The 23,799-nt window shown below is 38.8% G+C and overlaps 1 protein-coding gene across 3 annotated transcripts in view; it reads right to left on the minus strand.

Annotated features, from left to right (window-relative positions):
* LOC124058912 (cell migration inducing hyaluronidase 1) overlaps window positions 1-23,799 on the minus strand; it is a 157,745-nt gene that overhangs the window by 72,811 nt on the left and 61,135 nt on the right. For all 3 annotated transcript variants that reach the window (XM_046388653.1, XM_046388576.1, XM_046388742.1), the window contains exons 2-5: window positions 14,696-14,865; window positions 3,725-3,862; window positions 2,722-2,860; window positions 364-600 (exon numbers count right to left, since the gene is read on the minus strand). In XM_046388653.1, the coding sequence (XP_046244609.1) occupies window positions 364-600; window positions 2,722-2,860; window positions 3,725-3,862; window positions 14,696-14,750 (569 nt within the window). In that variant the 5' untranslated portion in view covers window positions 14,751-14,865. The remainder of the gene's footprint in view (window positions 1-363; window positions 601-2,721; window positions 2,861-3,724; window positions 3,863-14,695; window positions 14,866-23,799) is intronic.

Raw genomic sequence — 23,799 nt, forward strand, 5'->3', positions numbered from 1 at the left:
CTAATGGCAGTCAATTAGAGGAGTCTGGATGCCATCCAATGCCCTGCCTTCCACTCTAAAAATTACCCAATAATCTATTTACCACAATAAAAACTGCATATCAATTTATCTGACATCTATTTGGAATAAAAACATAATGGATCATGAATCATGAAGCACACAAATGATGGCATTGATTTCTTAATTTAATATCCTTGTATGATACAGTGCAGGAGCCATTAGGAGCATATTTGTCTCCTTCATTGCAACCCTGAGGTTATGCAGCTTATGAGATGTCAAACACTACATCATTTCAGCTTTAATTAAGAGTCTCATGATTGTACAACAGCTGAGATGCAGCCTCCGCTTCGAGGGGATCCTTACCTGTCATCGTGCAGCACCTCTCCAGTCTTGGGGTCAATGATGTGGATAATGATGCCTCGGTTCCCCCAGCTTCTCTGGAACAGGTAGTTGTTTTGGTTGCTCTCTCCAGGGTTTAAAGTCTTGTTGAGGAACGTCCATGACAGCTTCTTTTCCCCATGGATTTCTAGCGTCCCTCCTGTCCCCACACCAATATACTTCCTTCCAAAGTAGCTATGTTCCTGATCACCATCATCCAATCTAAGGACAGTGAGAGAGGATTAGTTGTGTTCACCAAATTTCAGTGATTGTTAAGTGACTTTTCACTTTAAAGCACAAATGTTGACCTGATGGTGCCACTAGAAAACGAGTGAGCAGATTACCACTGCTTATCATCTAGGCATTCCAAATTTCATCAAAAGACATCCAATAATCAAAACATTTCCTACAAGCTAAAAATGGCAATATGGGAAAAGTCAGGGGATCACAGTCAGTAGGATTCATTCTCTGGGCACCGTGGATTTCTGTCGAAAATTTCACAACTAGCCAACATTGCCATCCTTAAACGACAACAAATATGTAGTTTAATATTCTAAAAAGCCTGAAATATTTCCCAGAATGGTTGTTGATCGTAAGTTTTAAAAAACATTGCTCATTTTGTGATAAATAATGCATTTGTTGGGAATCATTAGCAACATGCAGAACATCTTTCTGTTAGTAGCAGTCAGCTAAAATTGATTCTAAATGTTTCGTCCTCATGACAAATTTTGCACTGCTGCTGTTACACCATGTTATGTGTTGTTATTGTTATTGTTTAAACTAATGTTGCAGACAGTTGTTATTATCTGTAAATCATTTCAGTTATTTTATTTGCCACGCTTTGATGTAAAAACACATTTACAAGTAAATGAAGGCAAGTGCTTAAGTCAAAAGATTCCCATTCATGGAAAGGGTTGCTTTGATATTCAGTGAATAAATTAATCAATGTGTCTTTGAATTTGAGGTCTATTATGATACACAGCAGTGACATGGAAATGACTTGTTTTTAAGAGAGGATGATTGCACAGAATATTAAAATATTAATCAGACAAGATGTCAAAATAAACTCGTTGTTGTCTCGGTTAATGTCAAGTTGTCAAAACAAAGACATATCAAACAATCTCAACTTTTCATTACTTTAAAAATGACGCGATTGACTGATTGAAACTTAACATAAGACTGTTGGCATCAGCGAGCTGAGCATCACTCCAGTCAGTGAGCAGGGAAGCCATCTGGCCCATCTTTGATTTTACATCGTTGGGAATGACTTTAATGGTAGGCATCTATCTTAGCCAGAAAAATTAGTTTTTTATTGCTTTGCACCTGCCTTACTATATTGTTGTTGCTAAGTTGCTGTGGAGAACAACCTCACCTCCTGCATCACCAAGCGGCATGGCAGCTTGGTTACAGACAAGAAGACACTGCAGTGGACGGGCGAAATCAGCCCAGAGAATCATCGGCTGCAGCCTCCCCACCATCAGGGTCATTTACCAGCAGTTGCATTAAGAAAGCATCCTGCATCATGAGAGATGCTCCACACCCAGATCATGGCGTGTTTGTTCCACTCCCATCAGGCAGAAGGATACGTAACACCCGGGCTAAAACCACCAGAGTCTGTAACAGCTTCTTTCCGGATGCTGTGAGAGTGATAAACCATGCACCCCTAAACCTTACTGCATTATGAACACGGGACACTAAACATGCACGTTACTGCTGCTGTGCACTTTACCTTTGAATTTCTGTTGCCACTGCTGTTTACAGTCAGTGCAATACACCTCTCAAGGTATGCCATCATTTTTAGGTCCATTTCATTATCTTATTTTATTTCATTGTCTTATGAACCATTTATTGTATTGCTATTGTTGTTTTATTTTATTAGTATTGTGTTTGCTGTTAAACCGATCCAGAATACTGTATGTCGTCTCTGCATGTTTATACATGGAATTGACAATAAACTATCTTGAATCTTGAGAAGATTGACTCACCACCTGGTGAGTTTTTATTTTCATCTTCTTTCTAGGTAATACATTTTAGTTTGGAATGTATTGCAGCTAAGAAAATGTTGTTTTCAAGATCAGTTCATTGTTGATTTTTGTCTTATCTTGAAATTTGATGGCATCAGGTAAATAGAAAACAGTATCCTTTAAGATACATGCTTGATAGACACATTCATTTTACTATTCTCCTCTTTTAAAACAAAAAGTTACATTACATTGATCATCTGAGAGAGGTTCATAACATCACACTATTTGCATATTTATTTGATTAATTTGCCTACAACCTGTGTTATTGTTGTGATGACTGTCACTTCTTTAAAATACACAATCAGATGCTAACTCGTACCTTCCAAACAGGGAGATGGTGAGGTTGCCTTTATAAGGACAATCTGAGCTTCCGATGTGCAGCTCCCCATTGTTCCCAATCAGAATGTGTTTCATTCGAAGCAATATGGGCCGGTTGGTGTCAGCAATCACCAGCTTTCCTACAGAGAAAGAGGCAGAGACAGAGGTGGTGATATGCGTGTATGTGTGTGTGTGTGTGTGTGTGTGTGTGCATGTGTGTTGGGGGTGATGAAGTCTCCTGGCAGGTCTTTCATGCCCCAGTGCCCTCAGACACCTCCTGTCTTCCTACCATTTATGGCCTTGGGCTCAGGCTACACACGCACACACACACACACACACACACACACACACACACACACACACACACACACATACACACCAGATGTAGTTGGCCAACGATCTGTGTGCAATCCAATGATTCCAGTTCAGTAGTGAAGTGATGCATAGTTGTTGAATACCAACTATCATCTTCTCTATGTGCATCTTTGATTGCTGTCATTCCATTTTCTATTAAATAATATTACTCATTGAACAACAATGACTGCATTAATTTTAATTTCAGTATTTTATAATAGTTATATCCTTAATAATCCTGTGTTCCTTTGTTAATTCCTTACTTATCCCCATGTTAAATACATGGGAAAATATTTTTGGAGTGTTATTATATTTCAAATTTCTTTTGTCTTCCCGTTCTTGTGAAATGTCATAGTAACTCTGGTGGATCATATATCCAATCAAATGTGATTTAAGGTGACAATCATTGCACTCTTCTGTCTGTGTTTCCAGATGATTTTGGTTTAGCCCCTCTCTACTACTTCATATCTTTCAGTATAGAGTTTTATAAGTCAACAAAGATGGGTACACAAACCCTTTCATATTTACAGGACTTTCTTTAAATCCCCTTCAGAAATATACCCCACACAAATTCTGTTTCATTGTGAGATATGTCAGGCTACAAAGAATAAAAAAACTAACTTAATATAAGAGAGATCTGTCTAGCTTACCTCCGTTGAGAATCTCAATGGAGTGGACCGTAGCTGAAGTTGTGAGGAGGACCTTTCTGCCATAACCGATTGTAACACGGTGGTCTTCGCTGTGTCCTGGCATCCATGGCTGCAGGCCTGGCTCCTTATCTGGACACACTGCAAGAGAGAGCAAATAAGCAAACAATCACTCACCACTGTTGAAAACCTAAAAATAAATCATAGTATCATGATTGGGTATGAAAGGGACATCCTCAAAAGGCTCGATCATTTGCAAGCAAGGATGAAACGAGGTTCACCACTTTGTGAAACATATGATTACAGAAATTATATCACATGGACTCAGGAACACGTCAACTTTTCTTGGAATTTGGGAAGTCTAAGTGTCTGTGCATTGTCACACAAACCTTACTGATCGTTAATGCAGTCACCAAGCCACTGAGATGAGTTGCTAAGTCTTATCTTATTCTTCTGAAGCAACACAAAAATCCACTGATAGATTATCAGCTAAATCGCAGTAACTTTAAAACAGTGCTAAGGTGTAATTTTTCAGTCAGTGTACCCAAAAACTGAGATGATGTCTGTTTCCCACAAAGGTGGAATATTTGACGACTATTTCAGTTTATTCTTTAGATGAAACGATAATGTACAAAGAATATTACTACATGGGCTTAGGAACACTTCTGAAAACTGTTTTCAGATGGCTGCATAGTGTTTTTATTTACATTTTTGGAAAAGCTGGTTCAAGTCATAGGTTGACCTTCAGTATGGACATGACCAACCTCTGTTTTAAAAAACTGTGGCTTTATAGCAATCCCCCATGCACAAGAACTGATGGAAAACATTCATGTACTTTTTGAGCAAAAGAAACCTTATACATGCTTTAAGTGCCGTAACCTTTAGAAGCCTTCATCACCTTGACAAATAGCAAGAACATTGCTACTTAGTCATGTTTAGGTAAGTGTGTGTGTGTGTAGGCACAACTGTAAATAGGCATCAGGATGAAAATTTGCTCCTTTACAGTCAATGAACAACGCCTTCTTTTTGGTTCACTACTTTCCACTGACATTCAAAAATCAGAACAAAATCTTGTTTGAGGCAGGGAAAGATAACAGGGCGAACCCAGGTATTCATAGTATTATACACTAGACACAGACCAACCTGTCAGCTTTTATTAAAAGCAAAAGTTTATACAAGTTTTCTTTAGGCAGTTGAAAGATAAAATGGGAAATGCTTTGAAATCAGGAGGTAGAAATAAATGAAAGAAATGTTAAAAAAACATGTCAGAACATCAGAAACTCTCCAGTAAATTAATAAGATGATTGGATCTAGTCTTTCAATGAATTCTCTGCTGATCTGATTTGTTTCAATCCTTGTCCACTCTGTAACTTTCTGAGCTCCCCAACTACCTAAATGGAGATAAAATAGCACACAGGGTTATTGGATTGCTCACTCAACAGTAAGAGTGACTGATAAACCCATTTGGTTTGTGTCTGTTATTGTCAGGGTAACACTGAGACACTGTGTGTAACTGTCCAGTCTGCCCAACAGGGTTTCAATTCATTGCTCTCTGGTGTGTGTGGTGCATTACCCTCATCTCCCTGCCACCTAATGGATCCGTCAATAGCACTGACTGGCCAGGGACCTGAATTATCAAGTAGATTTCCCAGAGGAGTAACAAAGATTGGTGGTGACGTGCTATCAGCTGGTTTCTGTTTTCTTCGTGAGTGACGACTGTTTGGCTCTCGAGCGTGTTTGGAGGTATTTGTCTGTAGCCCAGCTGTCACCGAAAGAAATGATTCCCTACCAACTCAGTTCTATTAATACTAATAATAAACTATCCATGTTTACGTGTTTAGTTTAGTGAAACTAGCATTGGGTTGCAGTTGTATACTGCTGAGCATACTGAGCATCAAGGTTTATTCTTGACTTCTTGAGTGTTTGAAAAAGGTACACTGAGCTCAATCGCCTTTTTTTCTTTTTTTATGTTATGATATACATCATATATATAAATAAAGTATATATACACACACATATATATGTAAAACACCTCTGATTGCGAACCTTTAATACTATTGGCCGACTTCAGGCATGAGCAAAACCGAACAAATAAGGGTCACACTGGCTCAGACGTCGCCTTGGTCAGCAAGGTCTGTTTCAGGCGTTGGGGGACCAGGGCAACCTGATGACAAATGGGCTACTGGAACAAAGCATTTGTGGTGATGAATAGGGAACTGTTGAAATACTACTACACAAGCAATCCCAGAGAGAGAAGATACATCCAGAGGCTCTGGGATATATGGATGCAACATCTGCGCTAACAAAGAAGCAACTAATAACACAATGTTCCAACATTCATAAACAGCAACTGCTATCACAACCAGAGATCGATGACGTACAACAAGGATGCTATGGCAAGGGGGAGTCAGGATGCCAGGTCGGAGGGGGGTTATCATCATCTCCCACTCCAAAATTAGGGTACCAAGCCCCAAAACCAGATACAGAGTCCCTGAACACAAGGGCTAACCCAAAAATAAAGATAATGAAAAAGTTGGACACCTGGCACCCCTGTGGTCCGATTCCATGGCTAAGTAACAGTGACAAGTACCTTCTGAAAGTCTGCTAGAAGATGTGAATGCAGCACTACAGATACCATAACAAGGAGCAAGGAGAACTCCTTCATGGAACAGGAGGCTGGAGGATAAGATCAGGGCAAAATGGAGAGAAGTGAGTAGGCTTTCAGAACTATAGAGAGGTGTGATGAAGAAAGGGCTGCCAATGAAGTCTAAACCTGAAGCACAGGAGACTGCCAAACAAAACCTCACAGCTCTGGCTGCCTGCCTGGAAGGATACATATGAGAAGCAGAAACTAGGAGACTAAACAAGATGTTCAGCACTGAACCATCCAAAGTATACTCCCAGTGGCAGGGCAATAACATAAGAACAGATCCACCCAAAGCTGAGACTGAAGAGTACATGGAGAACATATGGGTGAAGGAGGCATTGCATAATATTAATGCTCAGTGGCTTGATGATCAAAATGCAGACGACAGCAATCTCCAAGAAAAAGACCCAGTAACCATCACAATAGCAGATATCCAACAAAGAGTTTCAGGCATGAAGAGCTGGACAGCTCCAGGTCCTGACATGATCCACGACTACTGCCTAAAAAATGCTAACTGCACTCCATGAGCACCTAGCAGCATAAATGAACCAGCTGCTGATGGATGGGACTAACCCCAAGAATGACAGTCTTCATTATGAAAGATCCTCAGAAGGGTGCAATTCCATTCAACTACTGGCCAATAACCTGCCAATGCAAAACATGGAAGCTTCTGTGAGGCATCATAGCAGCTAAGATAAATAGGCACATGGATCCACACATGAGACCACACATGAGACCAACCTGTGCACCGCCTGGATTGACTACAAGGAAGTGTACAACTCAATGCCATACACATAGGTACTGGACTGCCTGGAAATGTACAACATCAACATGACTTTGAGAGCCTTCATAAAGAAATCAATGGGGCTGTGGAAGATAACTCTAGAAACCAACTCAAAGCCAGTTGTACAAGTTACCATCAAGTGCAGCATATACCAAGGTGATGCACTATCCCCATTGCTGTTCTGCATAGGCCTGAACCCCCTCAGCCAGATCATACCGGATACTGGTTCTGAAGTGGGACAACCATCAGCCACCTCCTTTACATGGATGACATCAAGCTGTACACTAAGAGCGAGCAAGACAGTGACTCACTGATCCACATCACCAGGATCTACAGCAATGACACTGGAATATCATTCAGACTAGATAAGTGGTCACAAGATAAGTGTCAGTTGGTAACAGAGAAAGGGAAGATGATCAGAACGGAGTCAGAACGGAGGGGACTGAGCTGCCAGAAAGCAACATTACAGGACAGGACAGTTACAAGTACCTTGGGATCCCGCAGGCAAATCGAAACCATGAGGAAACTGCAAGGAAGTCTGCTGTCAAATACCTACACAGAGTGAGGCAGGTCCTGAGAAGAATGTTAAGAACAAGGTCTGGGCCATCAACATATATGCCCTGCCAGTCATCAGATACCCTGCTGGCATAATAAATTAGTCAAAAGAGGAGATAGAGGCTCAAGTCCAGCATACTGAGACTGTGCACTAAATGGAACGAGGGAGGCCGAGGACTACTGAGTGTCAGAGCTACTGTCAGGCAGCAGAAACCTGGCAAAGATGAGGAGGAAGAGGACATACCATCATAGAGGGACAAGTCCCTGCACGGCATGTATCACCAGCAGATAGAAGTGGCTGATATGCAAAGCGCTTGTGATCGGAGGGTCGTCGGTTCGATTCCCTCACCAGATGTCCAGGAAAAATTTGGGTGTGGTGGAGTGATTAATGAGAAAATACCCCCCCACCCCATTTAGCCTTTGAGCAAGGCACTTAACACCCCAGTTTGCTTCCCAGGCCTGACAGTGGTAGCCTACTGCTGCTGTGTGTTTCACTGCATGTAATTTGCTGGATGTTGCATGTGTGTTCAACCAAGGATGGGTTAAATGCAGAGGAAAAATTCTGTCTGTGTATGTAAAAATATATATACTGCCAACAAAGCTGATTCTTTTTCTTACAAGAATAATAGAGGCTGGGCTCGACCACACCAGAAAGGACCACAGGTGCAGGCGGTACAAAGATGACCCTGAGATAATTCAGCACATAATAACAGCAGGGCGTAAAATGACGGTAGGAGCAGCGTACAGGGAACACTATAACCAAGTAGCTGGTATAGTATACAGGAACATCTGCACTGAGTATGGTCTGGATATATATATATATCCATAGCTCTGGCCAGTCAGAGCTCCTGCTGCTTTTCTGTTGGTTAAGTATGGCTAAGTTAAGGCAGGAACCTCCGGAACTCCTTGAGATCAGCTGAGAAAGAAATGTTTCATGAATAAATGTGTAGTCTCGGTTTACAGATCATGCACTGATTTTCTATGTGCCTATACAGACTTTACAGTTACATTTTACTAGTTTGGAGACCGCAGCTTATGAAGGAAATCCTGACAGGAATATGTTAAAGAGTATAGCAGAATCTCTAAATGAATGCTGAAATAATATATATTTTCATATATCATGATATGAATTGATAATGAAAAAATGATAAGACGTTACATCAGAAAATGGAATAAAAAAAAAGCTCAATTTGAATGCCTTTTAAAGATCTATCTTTCATCATTATCATCATCAAAATCACCATCAAGAGAGGGAATAAGGACTTTTATGTTATTTGCCTGTAAAAATAAATTATATTTTTAAATTAATAATAAAAATGATTCCAATACTTATGTTTGAACCCATTTTACAATATGCAATGTAATCTTCATAGAGAAATAAGATTCAAAATGGACACAATGAACAAACTGTGTACAATTTTAGGTACTCACTAATAAAGATGCTGATCTACATACAAATACTAAACTATCTGAAAATGAAAAATTGTTTATAAAATGAACAAATCTGAATAAATATTACAGTTTTACACACAGATTTATAACTTAAACTTTAGCACAGCAAGACACATTTTAGGCACAGCCAAAAGAAGGCCCACCACCTCTCTCTCCAAAGCCAACTCACTCCAGTTTTCTACATGTTTCTTCATCATGTTAAAATAATTTTTTGCATTGATGCTGTAATATAGAAATGCAATGTTACACCTTGCTTTACCTAAAGTTTAATAAACAACTGTCATTTCAAGCTGTGAAAGCTAAGAGTACTTATCGCAAGATCAATGCACAGCTGACAAACACCAGAGCTAATCTAATATTATATTATTGTGCTATCCTTTTTTTCCATCTGAAACCAAATAATCATCTAAAGCCATATAATCCACAACAATCCATTACAGAAGCTCAGGATGTTCATCCTGGAGTCATATGCACCACAATTATACTTACTTACTCGGTATCCAAAGTAACTTCAGTGGCACACAGAATAGACCAAAGTTGTTATTTACAGCATATTTAAATTTGTTTTGCGTGTGTAAAAATATTATATTAGGTTACAGTTACATAAGTTTCTTTAATGTTACTTACTACTGAAGTTCACTTAGAGTCACTATACTTGCCTTGTCTTGTTTGGCCTTCTTGGCTAGACTGTGCTGCTTTTATTTCAACAGACCACAAATGAACTCTTAATTTGTGATGAGTGGACTCACCCATGTTTCTACCTCTTCCGGTGTACAACAACAGCAACAATAATCATTGCAGACATAAAATAAAATCCACAGGCAAAACCCTACACATATCATACAATAAAAAGTTCTTCATCAGCAGCTAAGCTGAGTGAGCATTTTTGAGTTATTGACAGCTGTGAGTAAAACTGCTGAACCGGCTGTTTACTTTGCTTGAAGTTCTTTCTTAATCCAACCACAAAATGAACTGTGTCTGAACTTCATCATAAAATCACCAACACAGATGAGTCAGGAAAAATTATACCATGAAAATAAACCAAGAGAAGTAAAGACGTAAAAGCATTACATCTGGTTTCTTCACAACTCTAATCACAAGTGAGAACACGATAATATCTGACTATAAGGCAGCAATGATCTTTTGAACAGAGCTGCTGTGGTGTGTTCGCGCTGCTCACCTGCCTTTTTTCTGGGTGGGAGAGACAATGGAGCTGGACAATGGAGTCATGAAGCAACCATCTGATGGAACACTCAACAATATACTTTGGCATACTTTGCACCAATGGAGTTAAAAATGATAAAAGACTCAAACAGCATTACAAGTAGAGATATTAGAAATCATCATCATCAATGGCTCCATTAAAACAATTTCAAAATTAGCAAATGCTGAACAAAATGAGAAAATTTAGTAGTCAGGGGATATGGTCTTCTGTTACAATGGCTTGATGTAAGTATGCTGTTTAAACATGTGAAACAGGTGGGAAACATGCATTTAGAAGGGTCACATAAAGCTGGGTCATTTAACATCCTAACTTGGAAAACGAGAAAGAATTTTACTGGCAACCATTACAAGATACAAACAGTGACTAGTGACCAGTGCAGAAAAATGTAACTGTTTCACCCAGAATCAAACAGACAGTTTCATACAAAGGGTGAGGTGCTGCAGCAGTGGAACATAAGAGAAAAATAATGTCTATTGTGATCATTAAAGCATGAACATTTGCTAATAGTGCCTTAAAAAAATTAACTTGAAAAGTAGCGTATTATGTCCCCTTTAAATTTAAGAGAGATGCATTGGTCTCTGAGGTTGCTTCAGAATAGATCTGTAGATGACTGCAGTACAGAAACACACCCTTTGAGACATGAATTGGAATGAGTGTATAAAATTTAATTGTCATGATGAATGACTTGTTAGCTGAAGCAATTCTGATCAAGGTCGTTTAAGTCTAATGTTTGTATCTGGTTGGAACATTTGATTGGATGTAGCACCACTTTTTCATCCTTTGAGGTTGCTAACAATGACAATTAAGTTAACATTGATTTTGTTTGCAATTACTTGCAATACATCTTCATTGTCTACATTTGTCCCTTTAGTGCCTCTTTCTAACAGCAGCTACAGGAGCAGAACTATTCTTCTCCAGTTTAGTTTTCTTTTTTTGTATGCACTTGAATTTCTTATATCATCCTGATTTATGCATGTCATATATGATGTAATATATAAGAAATTCAATAATAAAGAGTTGTGTGTCAATACCTTTGTCAATATAGTGTAGTAAATGAGTGGTCTCTGCCTTGTCGTTGTCGGGTAACACAAGGCCTTATGACCAGATGTGTGGGGGTTGATGCTGGCTATCTGGTAGTCATGATTAGAAAGACCTTGAAGATGTGCTATGTTCCAAATATCACATGTGCAAACTTGTATCTGGGAAATAGAGACACTCTGGCTCACCTAGATATCAGATATCTGATATAACACGTCATATTGTGGACTAAGAGGCTTGAGACAAAGAGAAATACTTAAGGTTTCTCATATGAGTGCCTGTATGTATACCATGCATACCAATAACTTCTCTGACAGGGTTTGTGTGTTGAATTAAAAGATAAAAATAAAGTAGTAAACCTCAGTTTGTGCTGATCAGGTTTTATCCTTTTATCCTTTTTTATTTATAATTGAAACTGAAGTTTTCTTGATAACTTGGCTATAGAACTGAGAGTCCTTAAATGACCTGGTCCAACTTTTCATTTCAGTGGAGAAAAACACCAGCTGTGTCTCCCTCTCACCCTGTCAAAGCTCTCTGTCTCATCCTGGGAAATGAATTCGATGCAGGGATTAGTGTCCTTCAACCTTCATAAACTGATAGTAGTATATTCCTTTGACACTGCAGTTGAATACTGTTTATAACTGTTAACCTGTGCCAAATGGCTAAGGTTGATGTAGCAAGTGAGTTTAGCCTTTTAAAGAGATCAAAATAAGAAAATATAAGACACTTTTCTTGCCACAGTATAATGGGTTTTATTCGTTCACTTTTTGTGTTAGTAATTTTGCTGATAGGAGTATAAAATTGTATGTGAGTCTACAGTAGGCAGGCAGCTACCTTTTACTTTAAAAAAAATACATATTATATTTTATTTTTTTTCTACTTTTCCTTAAATACTTTTTTTTGAAGCAGAAATTATTACAGTATTACAGACTAAAACTACTCTGGCATACTGCAAAATACGGAGATATTTATCTCACAAACTGGTTTAATCAGCACTGTGTGAAATCATTTGGCAGGATCTTGAATGTAATGAGCATTTGTTTGTATGACTAAAGCCCTGCATTCCAGGTTTAACTTTTATGTCGTTAAACCACTCTTTCCAAGGTCAAGAATAACCTTTCACTTCATTTTTTTGAACATTCTGATTTTTTTTAATCTCTTTTTGTTTATTTGGGTGAACCAACCCTTTAATAACTAGTTATTTGTATACCACACAGTACATTAACAACAGTATGTCATACACATGAACATACCTTATGTACTGTACCTAAAGGCCTACAGGGCTTTGGCGTTATAATCACCACATGCTGCATTCAAGGTGTTTCAGGTACCAATCCATCACAGTACTTGACAGCTGCTGTTGTTTACATATGAAGCAGATGCTACAGGCGCAACACACTTGGGTACACTTCACTGCAGATTTCTGTCTACAATTATGTTCGGCGATGACTCGAAAACAAAGTAGGCATCCAGATAAAGTGATAAGAGGAGACAGCAAGCTCACTGGAGAGCAGAAATGAATAGAAAGTGCACCAATCAGCTCAGGTTGTCTGTCTTTGTGTGTCAGCCCTGTGATTGACTGGCGACCACTCCAGGGTGTACCCTGCCTCTTGCCCATAGCCGGGATAGGCTCTGCGACTCTAACGGATAAGCAGTATAGAAATTGGATGGATGGATGGTGATATTCTGTATTTTTCTTTATGTCAACAAATATCATGAAAAGACAACACTAGCAATGAACTCATGCCACTTATGATTATTGTCTGTGTATCCAAAGTCTGGTCAGTCAAACCACAGAAAAAAAAAGAAGATTGAAAGCACATAATTGAGCCACAGTGGAGCAATATTAGCTAAAAACTACATTGTCCACATTAATTTAGAAATTAATGAATTTTTGGGAAAAAACAGACTATAGACTTTTACAGATTTCTGAATGAATGAATGTCAAACGCAAGGTGAAGAAAGTATCAAGAGATGGGCCGACATATTGTTGGTTGGGGCTTTTTGTTAGAGCTGATGACTATAAAATATACCCCCCCACACACACACACACACACACTCCTATATACAGTATATATATATCTATATATATATATAGATATATATATACCCATATGTATATACATGTATCGATATACCCTTGCTGCTGTACCTGTGTTATCCCTTGTAGTTAGTAGTTGATGTGTGTAGATAAAATTTGGATTATAATAGGGTTTATTGCAAAGTGATACTTATCTCTGGATGGTTGTTGCTGTGTTAATAAATCCTGTCATATTTTAATACGTCATTGTCTGTGGTTATTGTGGATGTACTTCATCATTTCTTAAGAGACTGTTATTTCCCACTTATTAATTTGGCTATTGGTCCCTGGTGACAGGGTGGTGCCCCAAATTTATGAGTATAAAGAACACACTGATTTTGTTTCAATGATTATTCCCCATAATCACTAATCTTCTTGCCAATAACCAAATTGCCCCTTCTAGTGCACAACAACGTCAACTAATAATTATTTTTATTATGACTGTTTTACCATTTTTATTAATCTGTTTATTAGTATTAGTATTTTTGTTAACTCTTTTGGCCAACCAATAACACAGTCCTCTGTACTGTTAAGAATTAAATTAAATTAATAATTAAAACAGTAAATCTTCCAATTTTGCTTCTGAAATCAAATTTGATGCATTTGAACAAATGAACAAAAGAATGCAACAAACAGATATACTGTATAGAAACTACTTTTAAAATTGCTGTGAGTCAAATTTTGTGATGCATTTATTCATTGCAGCCAATGTAGCCAATGTAGTCCATTGTGAAGTTTATCTTGGACTGCACCTTCGGGCTCTAGAGTAGTTTGTGTCAGATAGATATGCTCAGGTGACACCAGTGTTTTCAGTGTCATTTCATTTGTCAGTCTCTGTTTAAATGCACCTGTGATTTACTAATGACCAGTCCAGGGTGTACCCCGTCCCTCGCCCGTAGTCGGCTGGGATAGGCTCCAGCAACCCTGCGACCTTGACGGATAAATGGTATAGCAAAATGGATGGATGGATGGATGGATGTTTAAATGCATTCTTTTTACTCTTTTCCTCACTGAAATATGTATATTTGATTTCTGATTTTTATCCCTGTTGTCTCTTTTGGCTTACTATACTAATGTGACTACTGACTGACAGATTGATGTTATCAGCTTTTTGTATTTCATGATGTCAAATGGCCTTCGATTTCTAGGAAGACAAAGTTAATTCATAAGAAAAAAACAGGTCCTCAACTCACCTGCATGGATGCTGGGGAGCAGCAGAGCTGCTAGAAGCATGGCGCATGTCTTCATGTTTCAAAGGTTGCTACACACCCCCCAGTGGGCTTGGGGTGGGGGTGGAGGGGGGGTGTCGGGGGGGGTTCAGAGTGGGTGTGCCTAGTTCACCGCAGGGGGCCACCAAAGGCACCTAGAACATCAAATTGAAATGAAGACTCAGTAAGACATGTACAAATTGGCAATGCTAAAGGACCCTTGGCTGTGCCCAAATGGCAGGGGGTCTGCTACATTTCTGGACCAGAGAACATGTTCTTCAGTTGATTATTTTTGCTTTATTTTCAAATAAAATAGATATAGTAGTGAATAGATTTTGTCATAGACATTAGCAAAATCATTGAAGCATCACAGATCGTTTCACAGAGAAGAGATAAAACTCAGTTTCACTGCTGTTACACTATATAGACAAAAGTACTGGGACACCTGAACATTTCACCAACAGAGACTTTAATGGTATCACATTCTAAATATATAGACATTAATATGGAATTGGTCTCATTTTCCACTCTTCCAGGAAGGCTTTCCACAAGATTTTGGAGAGTTTCTGTGGGAATTTTGCCCGTTCACGCAGTTGAGCATTAGTGAGGTCAGACAGTGATGTTGAACACAAAGGGCCTGGCCACTCTCCATTCAGGTTAATCCAAAAGGTGTTTCCATTTGAACTGGGAAGTTGGACATTCCAAGTTCCCAGTCAGAAATCTCAAGAGAACATCATCGTCCTCAAGCTCAAAATCTGCTCCTCCATCCATCAACATTCATAAAAGCTGTAGAACAAAAGGTTTGTGTCTCATCATATCAGACATAGACATAGCAAGTAATGTTATCAGCTGGTATTGCTAACAATGATAAACCTGGGTCAAACAATCCATCTTCTTCTTTGTTCTACTGGAATTTAGTCAGCTCAAGTGTGGTCATTCCCAGCTCTGACATCCATCTTCTGAGGTGAATGAACGCAGCAAAAAACTGCTGGAGACATAATAACACAGTGTAGTGCTCCACCTCCATCTTGTCTTGTTACACAGACAGAAGACAGTAAGATGCTTTCAAATTAATTAATTCATTCAATAATGCAGTTAACTTTTTAAAATAAACAGGCTGCTTACCATTTATCTTTATTGCCAGTCATGTTTCATTTTGTATTTCAGTGGAATTTGGCAAGTGGTTTTTAAATATAACTTAATAGCAATATCTTACGGACGAAAAGCTCATCTTTGTTTCAGAGCTTCCAGAATTCTGCAACACTACATACAGCGATAACAATTATGACCACAATCTAGACAAGAAGACCTTCTTGCTATCAGGTTTAACTCTGTCTTCATGTTCTTCACACATTTTGCTGTTACTTTGCTGCTACTTGAAGCATCTTGATGATATAAACCCGTGCTACACTTCGCCTCTGCACCATAATCTGTGACAGAGCTGCAGTATTTGTCTAAACTACAGAGATTTTTCTGTCTTCTATGACTCACCTGCCTTGCCATTTACAGCCTTTGGTCTTAACTGGGTACAGTTTTTTTTCTGCAGACTGGAGAAGCTAAATTGTTGTCATTCAAGTGTCAGTTCATTGTATAGAGGTAGTGCTTATTTGACATGTCTTTGCCACATGTACTTTCATGTGAATGTCCTGTATGCACGCAATAATGTACGAAAAGATATTACACTTTAATATTTAGCTTGTAAGATTGTACAAGAGTATTTTTTAGTTTTTCTCCCATTTTTTATTTTACCAAATAATGAAATATTTAGACATTATTTCCTGTTCCTGTCACATGAGTGAAGTTATATCAACAGGTGACTGTTTTGATTTGTGGCCTTGGTCTTGAGTTATTCTTGTTTTGGACTCAGCACTTAAACATAAGCAGTCACCCATGTAGTCAAGGAGGAGTCTCTGATGTCAAGAAAAAAATAACACCAGAAGTTGCCAGTAAATGTGCACATTCATAAGTCTAGACTTCTACTGGGTATCGTGATCTTCAGATATGCTTGACAGGCAAACAAACAAAGCTCAGTTTTATTCATAATTTTGTCAACAAATAGAAAGTCATATTGTTCTCCATTGTCCAAAAAGAGGAACTAACCATCACAGTCACTACAATGAAACAATGGCACTGTATGTTTCTGTAAACCATGGATATGTTGTCATGTGCATCACATCAGCATTTCTATAGTACATGTCGTATCACATTTGAGATTCCATGTATATGAGCTAATTTCCTTTTTGAGAGATGTGTGGTTAGCAGTGTCACTTCAGCCAACCAACAAACCAGCACATTTTAGCAGCCACAGGAACATTTAGCCATATTTGTGGCACCAAAAGCAGATATTTTTAACACCCCAGGAGAGTTTCCAGCCAGGTTTGTGATGACAAAACCAGATGTTTTAAAGCAAAACATGACCTTTCCTTAATGCTTTCCTTTCAACATATCAAATGTAAAGTTTTAATATAAGCTTTGGTTTGGAGAAACTTACCTGGCGACTGGATTGCACTAACAATAACCCAAACCTAACCCTATCCTCCTCTGTGAAAAGCCGCTTTTGGAAACACACACACAGTCTCGCTGCAAAGCTACCAACTTGTCAGCAGTGACTGTGGGTTCTTCCTGATCTTAGCTATATTAAAAAGTCTGTAAAACATGTTGCGATGTTTTGCATTTTTAATTACTCATTTAATGACTTAACAATGTTTGCTGGAGATTAATTAATAAATGAAGGTAGTTCTGCTTTGTGAAGACTGTCCTACCATTGTAACCTCCAGAAAGTTGCTGTAAACTGCAGACCACTGCGATGCTATCTTTGATTAGATTTAAATAGCTCATGCTGCTATGTGGCGAGCTCAGTGAGAAGCTGTGGGCATTAAGGAACATGTGATAATTACTCATAATTTATTTTATCATGTAATTAGCTTGCTGTTTGACGACTGGAGTTACTGAGAGTTTCTCTGTGTAGTCAGATGCAGTACCCTGGCCTGTTTCCCGTGCATGTAGATACGCTGTTCACACCAGTACTGACTTAATGAGCCAGACACAAACTAATATTTTATTCAGTTTGTTGACTCTGTGTTACGCTGCTAATCTCTGTCCAGATGTCTGCTGTTTATGAATGCAAGTGTGTCCATATGCTCTGCAGTCAATCTGACTGTCTGCTTACAGTATGAGTGTGCATGCTCACAGGTCACAGCTGTATAGTATCGGCTGTAAACATTTCTCCCAGGTAATCTCCTCTGCATATTGGAATTATCTCCCTAGCAGGAGATTAATCCCTAAACTGCAGCGGCAACAAAAGAAAATGAATGATTCCATTTCTTCTTGCTGGCAAAGAGCCTGATATAGCTGGATATAGGTACTGTAGATTTAATGTTGTAAGCAGCAAAATTGCTGCTTAAACAAAATTGAAAATCGCTGTGTTTATTCCAATTTTGTGTTTAAGGGAGAATCCTAATGGCGGAGGGGTAGTGAGCGGTTTAGGTCACCAGTAGCCAAATTTTATACAAATTTTGTGTTTCTGTTTCTGTTTGGACATAATATAATGATAACTGCTGTCCTTATAATACTCAGCACTTTACCACATGCACAGAGCAGACTGTAATCAATTCTATGCTAAATCAGTAACTAATAACATATCTCTCATCCAGTCTTTGAGACAAAGTCAGATCAAATAAAACAGAGCGTGGACATCTGAGATCAGAAAATGTAACAGGCAGCAATCTGTAATTCCTCTGTTGGCACTGCTCCATAGAAAATGTGATGAATGCTGCCCTACAGTTGCTTTATGGGATGTTAGCATGACAAGTAAGATACAAAATGGAATATTGTAATGTATTAGTGTGACAAGTATTTTATTACAACTCATATTTTCAAAGCTTTAAACACTGATTATCTCAGTTATAAATCTTGCTGTCTTAGAACAAGCAACATGAGCAGTCAGACATGGCATGGATTTGTTTCCAGTTTGTCTGATCACCTGACTGCTCATGTTTCACCACAGTTGTAATACCTTGAAAATGCTCTTCAATGTTGTGTTAGATCAAATCAGTAAGCCTCTTTGCTGTGAAGTTGCTGAAAAATAACGCTTAGAATTTGTGGAACCTGAAAAACGAATAAAAGACATCAGAACATGCTTGTGGATTATTGTTTATGTTTTTGAACCTTCACTGCAGTGATTGTTAGACTGCATTCATCTTTGAAATTGTGAGATTCTCTAAATTCCTCAAGGAACTGGACAGACTCACACATCTGGTGCAGTGGAAGTAAATATGAGACTGATTACAAGGCTGTTCAAAGTAACTGTTGCTTGTATTCCCATTAATGCATTATGAATGTGATTATTTCATGAGGGGACTCACATGTTTCCTTCCCAAGGCCAGAAGGCTTCTGACTTGTCAGTGAAAACTGGCTCAGTATATGTTCCTGGCCCATGGTCGGCATCGCAACCTCACTGGAATATACTATATATAATCAATATGATATACACTGTATATTTCATGAGGGGAAAGAGAAAAGAAAAAGATCTCCCATCCCTTTTCAAAAATGACTTTTTTGCAGTGTCTGAAACAGCATCTGAAGCGCTTACATGGGCTCAACCATTCCTAACCTTTCCAATAGAGACAAGCTGACAAATTAGAGGCCATTCTTAGATGATTCAGCAAAACAGTGGATTATGTCCAGTCTGATGCCTTTTAAAATGTTTGTTTTCTGCAGAATGGTTAGGGATAGGGGAATCTATAATGGGTATGGTAAATATTACCCCCAGGTCTGTGATGCCTTTGGCACTGGATGTTTGTGAGATGAAGAAGAAGTAATTGCTATGAATACTGGGCTGCCCCATTGCCCAAAGACTACAAGGACACTAATGACAGAGTAAGAAGGTAAACAAAGAAAGTATCCCCCCTTGAACAGCCATTATCGATAACGGCAAGAATCTATATCTGCGTTAACATTCCAGCTGCCATATTCATCTAGGTATGGTTGAGTGTATGATTTTCACTAGAGTCGTATTGTCTTCTAAGGGAACTCACAAAGCTGAGTGCAATGACTTCTTATACCTTGGACTGTTGCAAAGATGATATGGCCTAGGGCCAACTGTATTTATGTGAACTGGCATAAAAAGACAAAGAAATTACCAAGAAATAAACAAACTGATGGGAACCAACAAATTAAGATGGCAGATGCAGAAAGACGACAGGACTTTCACCTCAGGAAACTATGGTAGAAATTAGTGGTCACTGTTCTCCACAGCTGACTGAGGAAGAAAACATTTGCTGTAAAGAATGAGAAAAAACTGGACAATGGAACAACTAGGACATGGATATGAGTAGTTCAGTTCAATGGGAAGTTGCCCCAGATAGATCCTAGTGCTGTTAGCCATAATGGCTATTCAACCCTGATTTCATTCTCGGGGCATCAAATGCAACCATCTGGAATATGCAATGTGCAAATCTGGAATATCCTTTAGTACTGCACAAAAAGTGCACAAAAAGCCTACGGAAGACACCAGAAGAAGCATTCTACCACATCTTTCAACATCATCAAGCTGTAGGATTCATGTGTTTTTGTTTTTGTTTTTAAAGGCAATAAAAAATTGAAGACTCATATATGTGCAAAAGATCCTTCACACTTTACTATAGTTTTGCACATGGAGCAATGAGCAGAACCATATTAATCAAAGTATGGTGTTTCCAAAATTCCACTTGTGTTACTGCCTTAATCGCATTATGACTGGATTACTGGTGTGCATTTAAACATAAAGAGCCACTGATGTTTCCTGCATGATAGAAATGTTTTCCACCACCAGGAGAGGATTAAATGATTTGCAGCAACAAATCAACACTAGTATCACACTGAAGCAGGCTGTGTAGCTTTGGTTGGTGCATTTAACTTTCAGTAATTGAATTGTCAATATCTGACCTTTTCATGCAGCAAATGTTGTGTATTTCACTCCAATGTTGTTCAATTTATAGTGAAAAGGAGATGTTATCACGATTTACAGACACAAAGGAAGAGTCCAGACCACCTGCAGATGACACCAAGTAGTTTGTATATACTCATGTTCCAAAGTAATATGAAGTGTTTCATCTGCTGATCAAATCAATTCTCACAGACCACACATGTGAGCACAGGCAGTAGCCACTTCACTTATGCATTATTCATTTTCTGCAACAATGGCAACCAGACAGTAAGCCACAATGCAGTCACTTCTACGTTAAGAATTCCTCAGTAGGTCAGTCAACATGATGCCAAGTAGACAGATAATAGCTATTCTGTAACACTGTCAGCAAGGAAAAGGTTTGTGTGCTGTGTGACCTTTGTTTTTGCTTTCTCTGTCACTAATGACGAGGGCTGTGACATAGGTTAGGACAGCAAAAGACATTTATCAAATTCTAATGACTTTAAATGGTTTGGTGATTGCTTGATTTATGTGTTGGTACAACATTATTTGTCATTATTCAGGAAAAAATTTTATAATTACATATTTAATTAATTAATGCTAAAAGAATGCACTGAGTGCTGTTATAACTCAGCAGTATCAACAGCATGTAATGTTTGATTACAGCTAACATAATTTACTGGTCATTCCTCACCAAGCAAAGCTGTTGTCTTGTGTGAAATCCTAGTGTGATAAAGAAAAGGGCCTGTTTTATAACTGCATAAATTTACTTTTCACCTTTAAGAGGACGAATAAGTTGTTTGTTCTTAAAACATAATGTAGCCTTGCGTGTCCAACCTTCTGCTGCCTCTTAATTTATCTGTGATCATTTATTTAGTATTTGAATATGGTGAATGACATGTATGTGCCGTCGTTGAAACATAGTTATGTTAATATTGTCAGACAAGTGTAAGAGTATAAATGAAAGATTTTATCAAAAGTTTGAATTTAGCAGTTCGATTAGATTTGGTTAGCATGTGACCTTTAATTTAATAACTGTTTTATAGTCTGGCACCAGTAACTAATGATAATTTAATGTCAACACATGTTTTTCAGTTGCACTGGGGCACCAATAGGTGACCGTAGACAAAAGATCTCTGGCCAAGTCTGCCAAAGCAGTTCAGTTGGAAGACACTCCTTCACGCACGAGAAAGCTTTAGCTAACAAAAAGGATGAGGAAGAAGACATTTAATTCTTATTCTTATTTTGGTGTTTCAGTGAGATTTTAGAAAATTATGTAAATAATAGTGAGGAAGTAAACCTGTCCTGCATGAAAGAAGAAATGTTTCCAAATTAGTCTGGACATCACCACAGTCCCAGGTAATGGATTGCAGTCTTCAATCATGACCTGACTTAGGTATGGCTTTCCTGAGGCAGACGATATCTGCTCTCAGGTCTCCGATCTCCAATCCACAACAACGGCTTTGTACTGCCAGCAGGGACAGATAACCTCCCATTCACATACACATCGTTTCTCCAGCTTCACCTTCAGCTCAGCTACTGACTGAGAAACACATACTGTTCGGAGTAATAGGGGGTTATAGCCCCTTCTCTTTTCCTTTTCTTTTCTTTTCAATACGTTGGACTGGTTTTCATTGAGAAACAATGGGGGTGGGGCAGGTAACTTTCATTTCTTCTCTTGTTTTACCCTTTTCTACACAGTCCAGGTCTAGTATTAGATACTGAACCCTCATCCCGTGACTAGACCACAAACGTGTTTGCATATTCAAACAAAACAAACAAAAAATGACTTCTCTATTGTAGTCATATTCCAAAACAGTGTGATTCTTCGGCATATTGGTGAAGAAGAACAGCAAAATTAAGAAATCCATGCATTCAGATTTATGTGAGAGGCAACATGCGGAGCTGCGGCCAAACAGTAGCTAATATGCTTCCAGGCCCTGCTGGTTATTGGACACTTTATGAGCTCAAAGCGACTGTGAATTTTCAAACACAAGCTGGCACTGCTCTGACACCGCTCACAAACACTAAAAAATGAACTTCGGAGAGAAATTACCCACTTCCTCGCAGAGCCACAATGCCTGCCACACACACAGTGACACAGCCACACACACACACACACACACAAAAACGCATTTGCAAGCAAGTTAATTGAGGGTGGAGGACACTTTCGGAGATGTTTTTATGACTTCTACAGTAACAAAGACTTACAATTAATCTCCTGCAGAAACAAGCATTAAGTCCATGAATAGTGTGTAATAATATACCTCTGTGGAAGTACAAAGTGTTGGGTGGAGCTCTGTCAGCTGCATTAGCAGCAGCTCTGTTTTAGGTCTAGCTAAACACTGGCCATATGGAGGTGAGGAAAACCTGCTGACTTCACACACAGACACGCACACACACACACTTTTTCCAAGTACACTTATGTCTGAATAGATGTTTTCATCCCTGTCTCGTCTAGAGGAAGTCAATCCCGTTATACCCTCAGGAATAACGTGGCACTGCTGAAGATTTTGATAAGCTTATACTGCATTCCATCAGCTGGGACAGGCAGATATCCCAGCTGATGGGGTGTACTACCATCACCAGGAGTGTGGAGCCAGTAGGTTTTACCCATGCAGATCCTAACCAAAAGATATGTGTTTAGGATTTTCAGCAACCAACTGGAGTAAGTTTTCAGTAATTTAAAACAACACACGTAACCACACTGTAATATAAACCTACAGTAAGGGATTGTTTTTTACTGCTATTGCTAATATGTTAGCAAATTTTTTTCTAATGCACACATCCACCTCTGCATGAACCAGAAACCACACAAGCAACACAGCTATCCTCAGAACTGCTTTAGTGTTTTTCAGACTCAGCCTCAAAAGAAGAAGTTTCAGGTACCTTGTGGAGTTTTTGACATCATGATTGCTATAAAACCATGTCTCAAAATCCTATACCCCATAATTAGCACTGTACCTTTAATAGACCTTTAAATCAGTATCTTACCCCCCCCCCTCCCCCCCCCCCCCAACACACACACACACTGGTCAGCCAGTGACATTTTTACAGTATATTATGTAATGTGACACACAACTAACAGAGAAAAGCTGTTTAATGGTGCACAGATCAGTATTTATAATCTCTGTGCCTGCCATTCAGCTGAAGTTGGTATTCGAGTCAAGCAGAAATAGACTCA

This window comes from Scatophagus argus, chromosome 1, assembly GCF_020382885.2.
Source record: "Scatophagus argus isolate fScaArg1 chromosome 1, fScaArg1.pri, whole genome shotgun sequence".
Lineage (NCBI taxonomy): Eukaryota > Metazoa > Chordata > Actinopteri > Scatophagidae > Scatophagus > Scatophagus argus.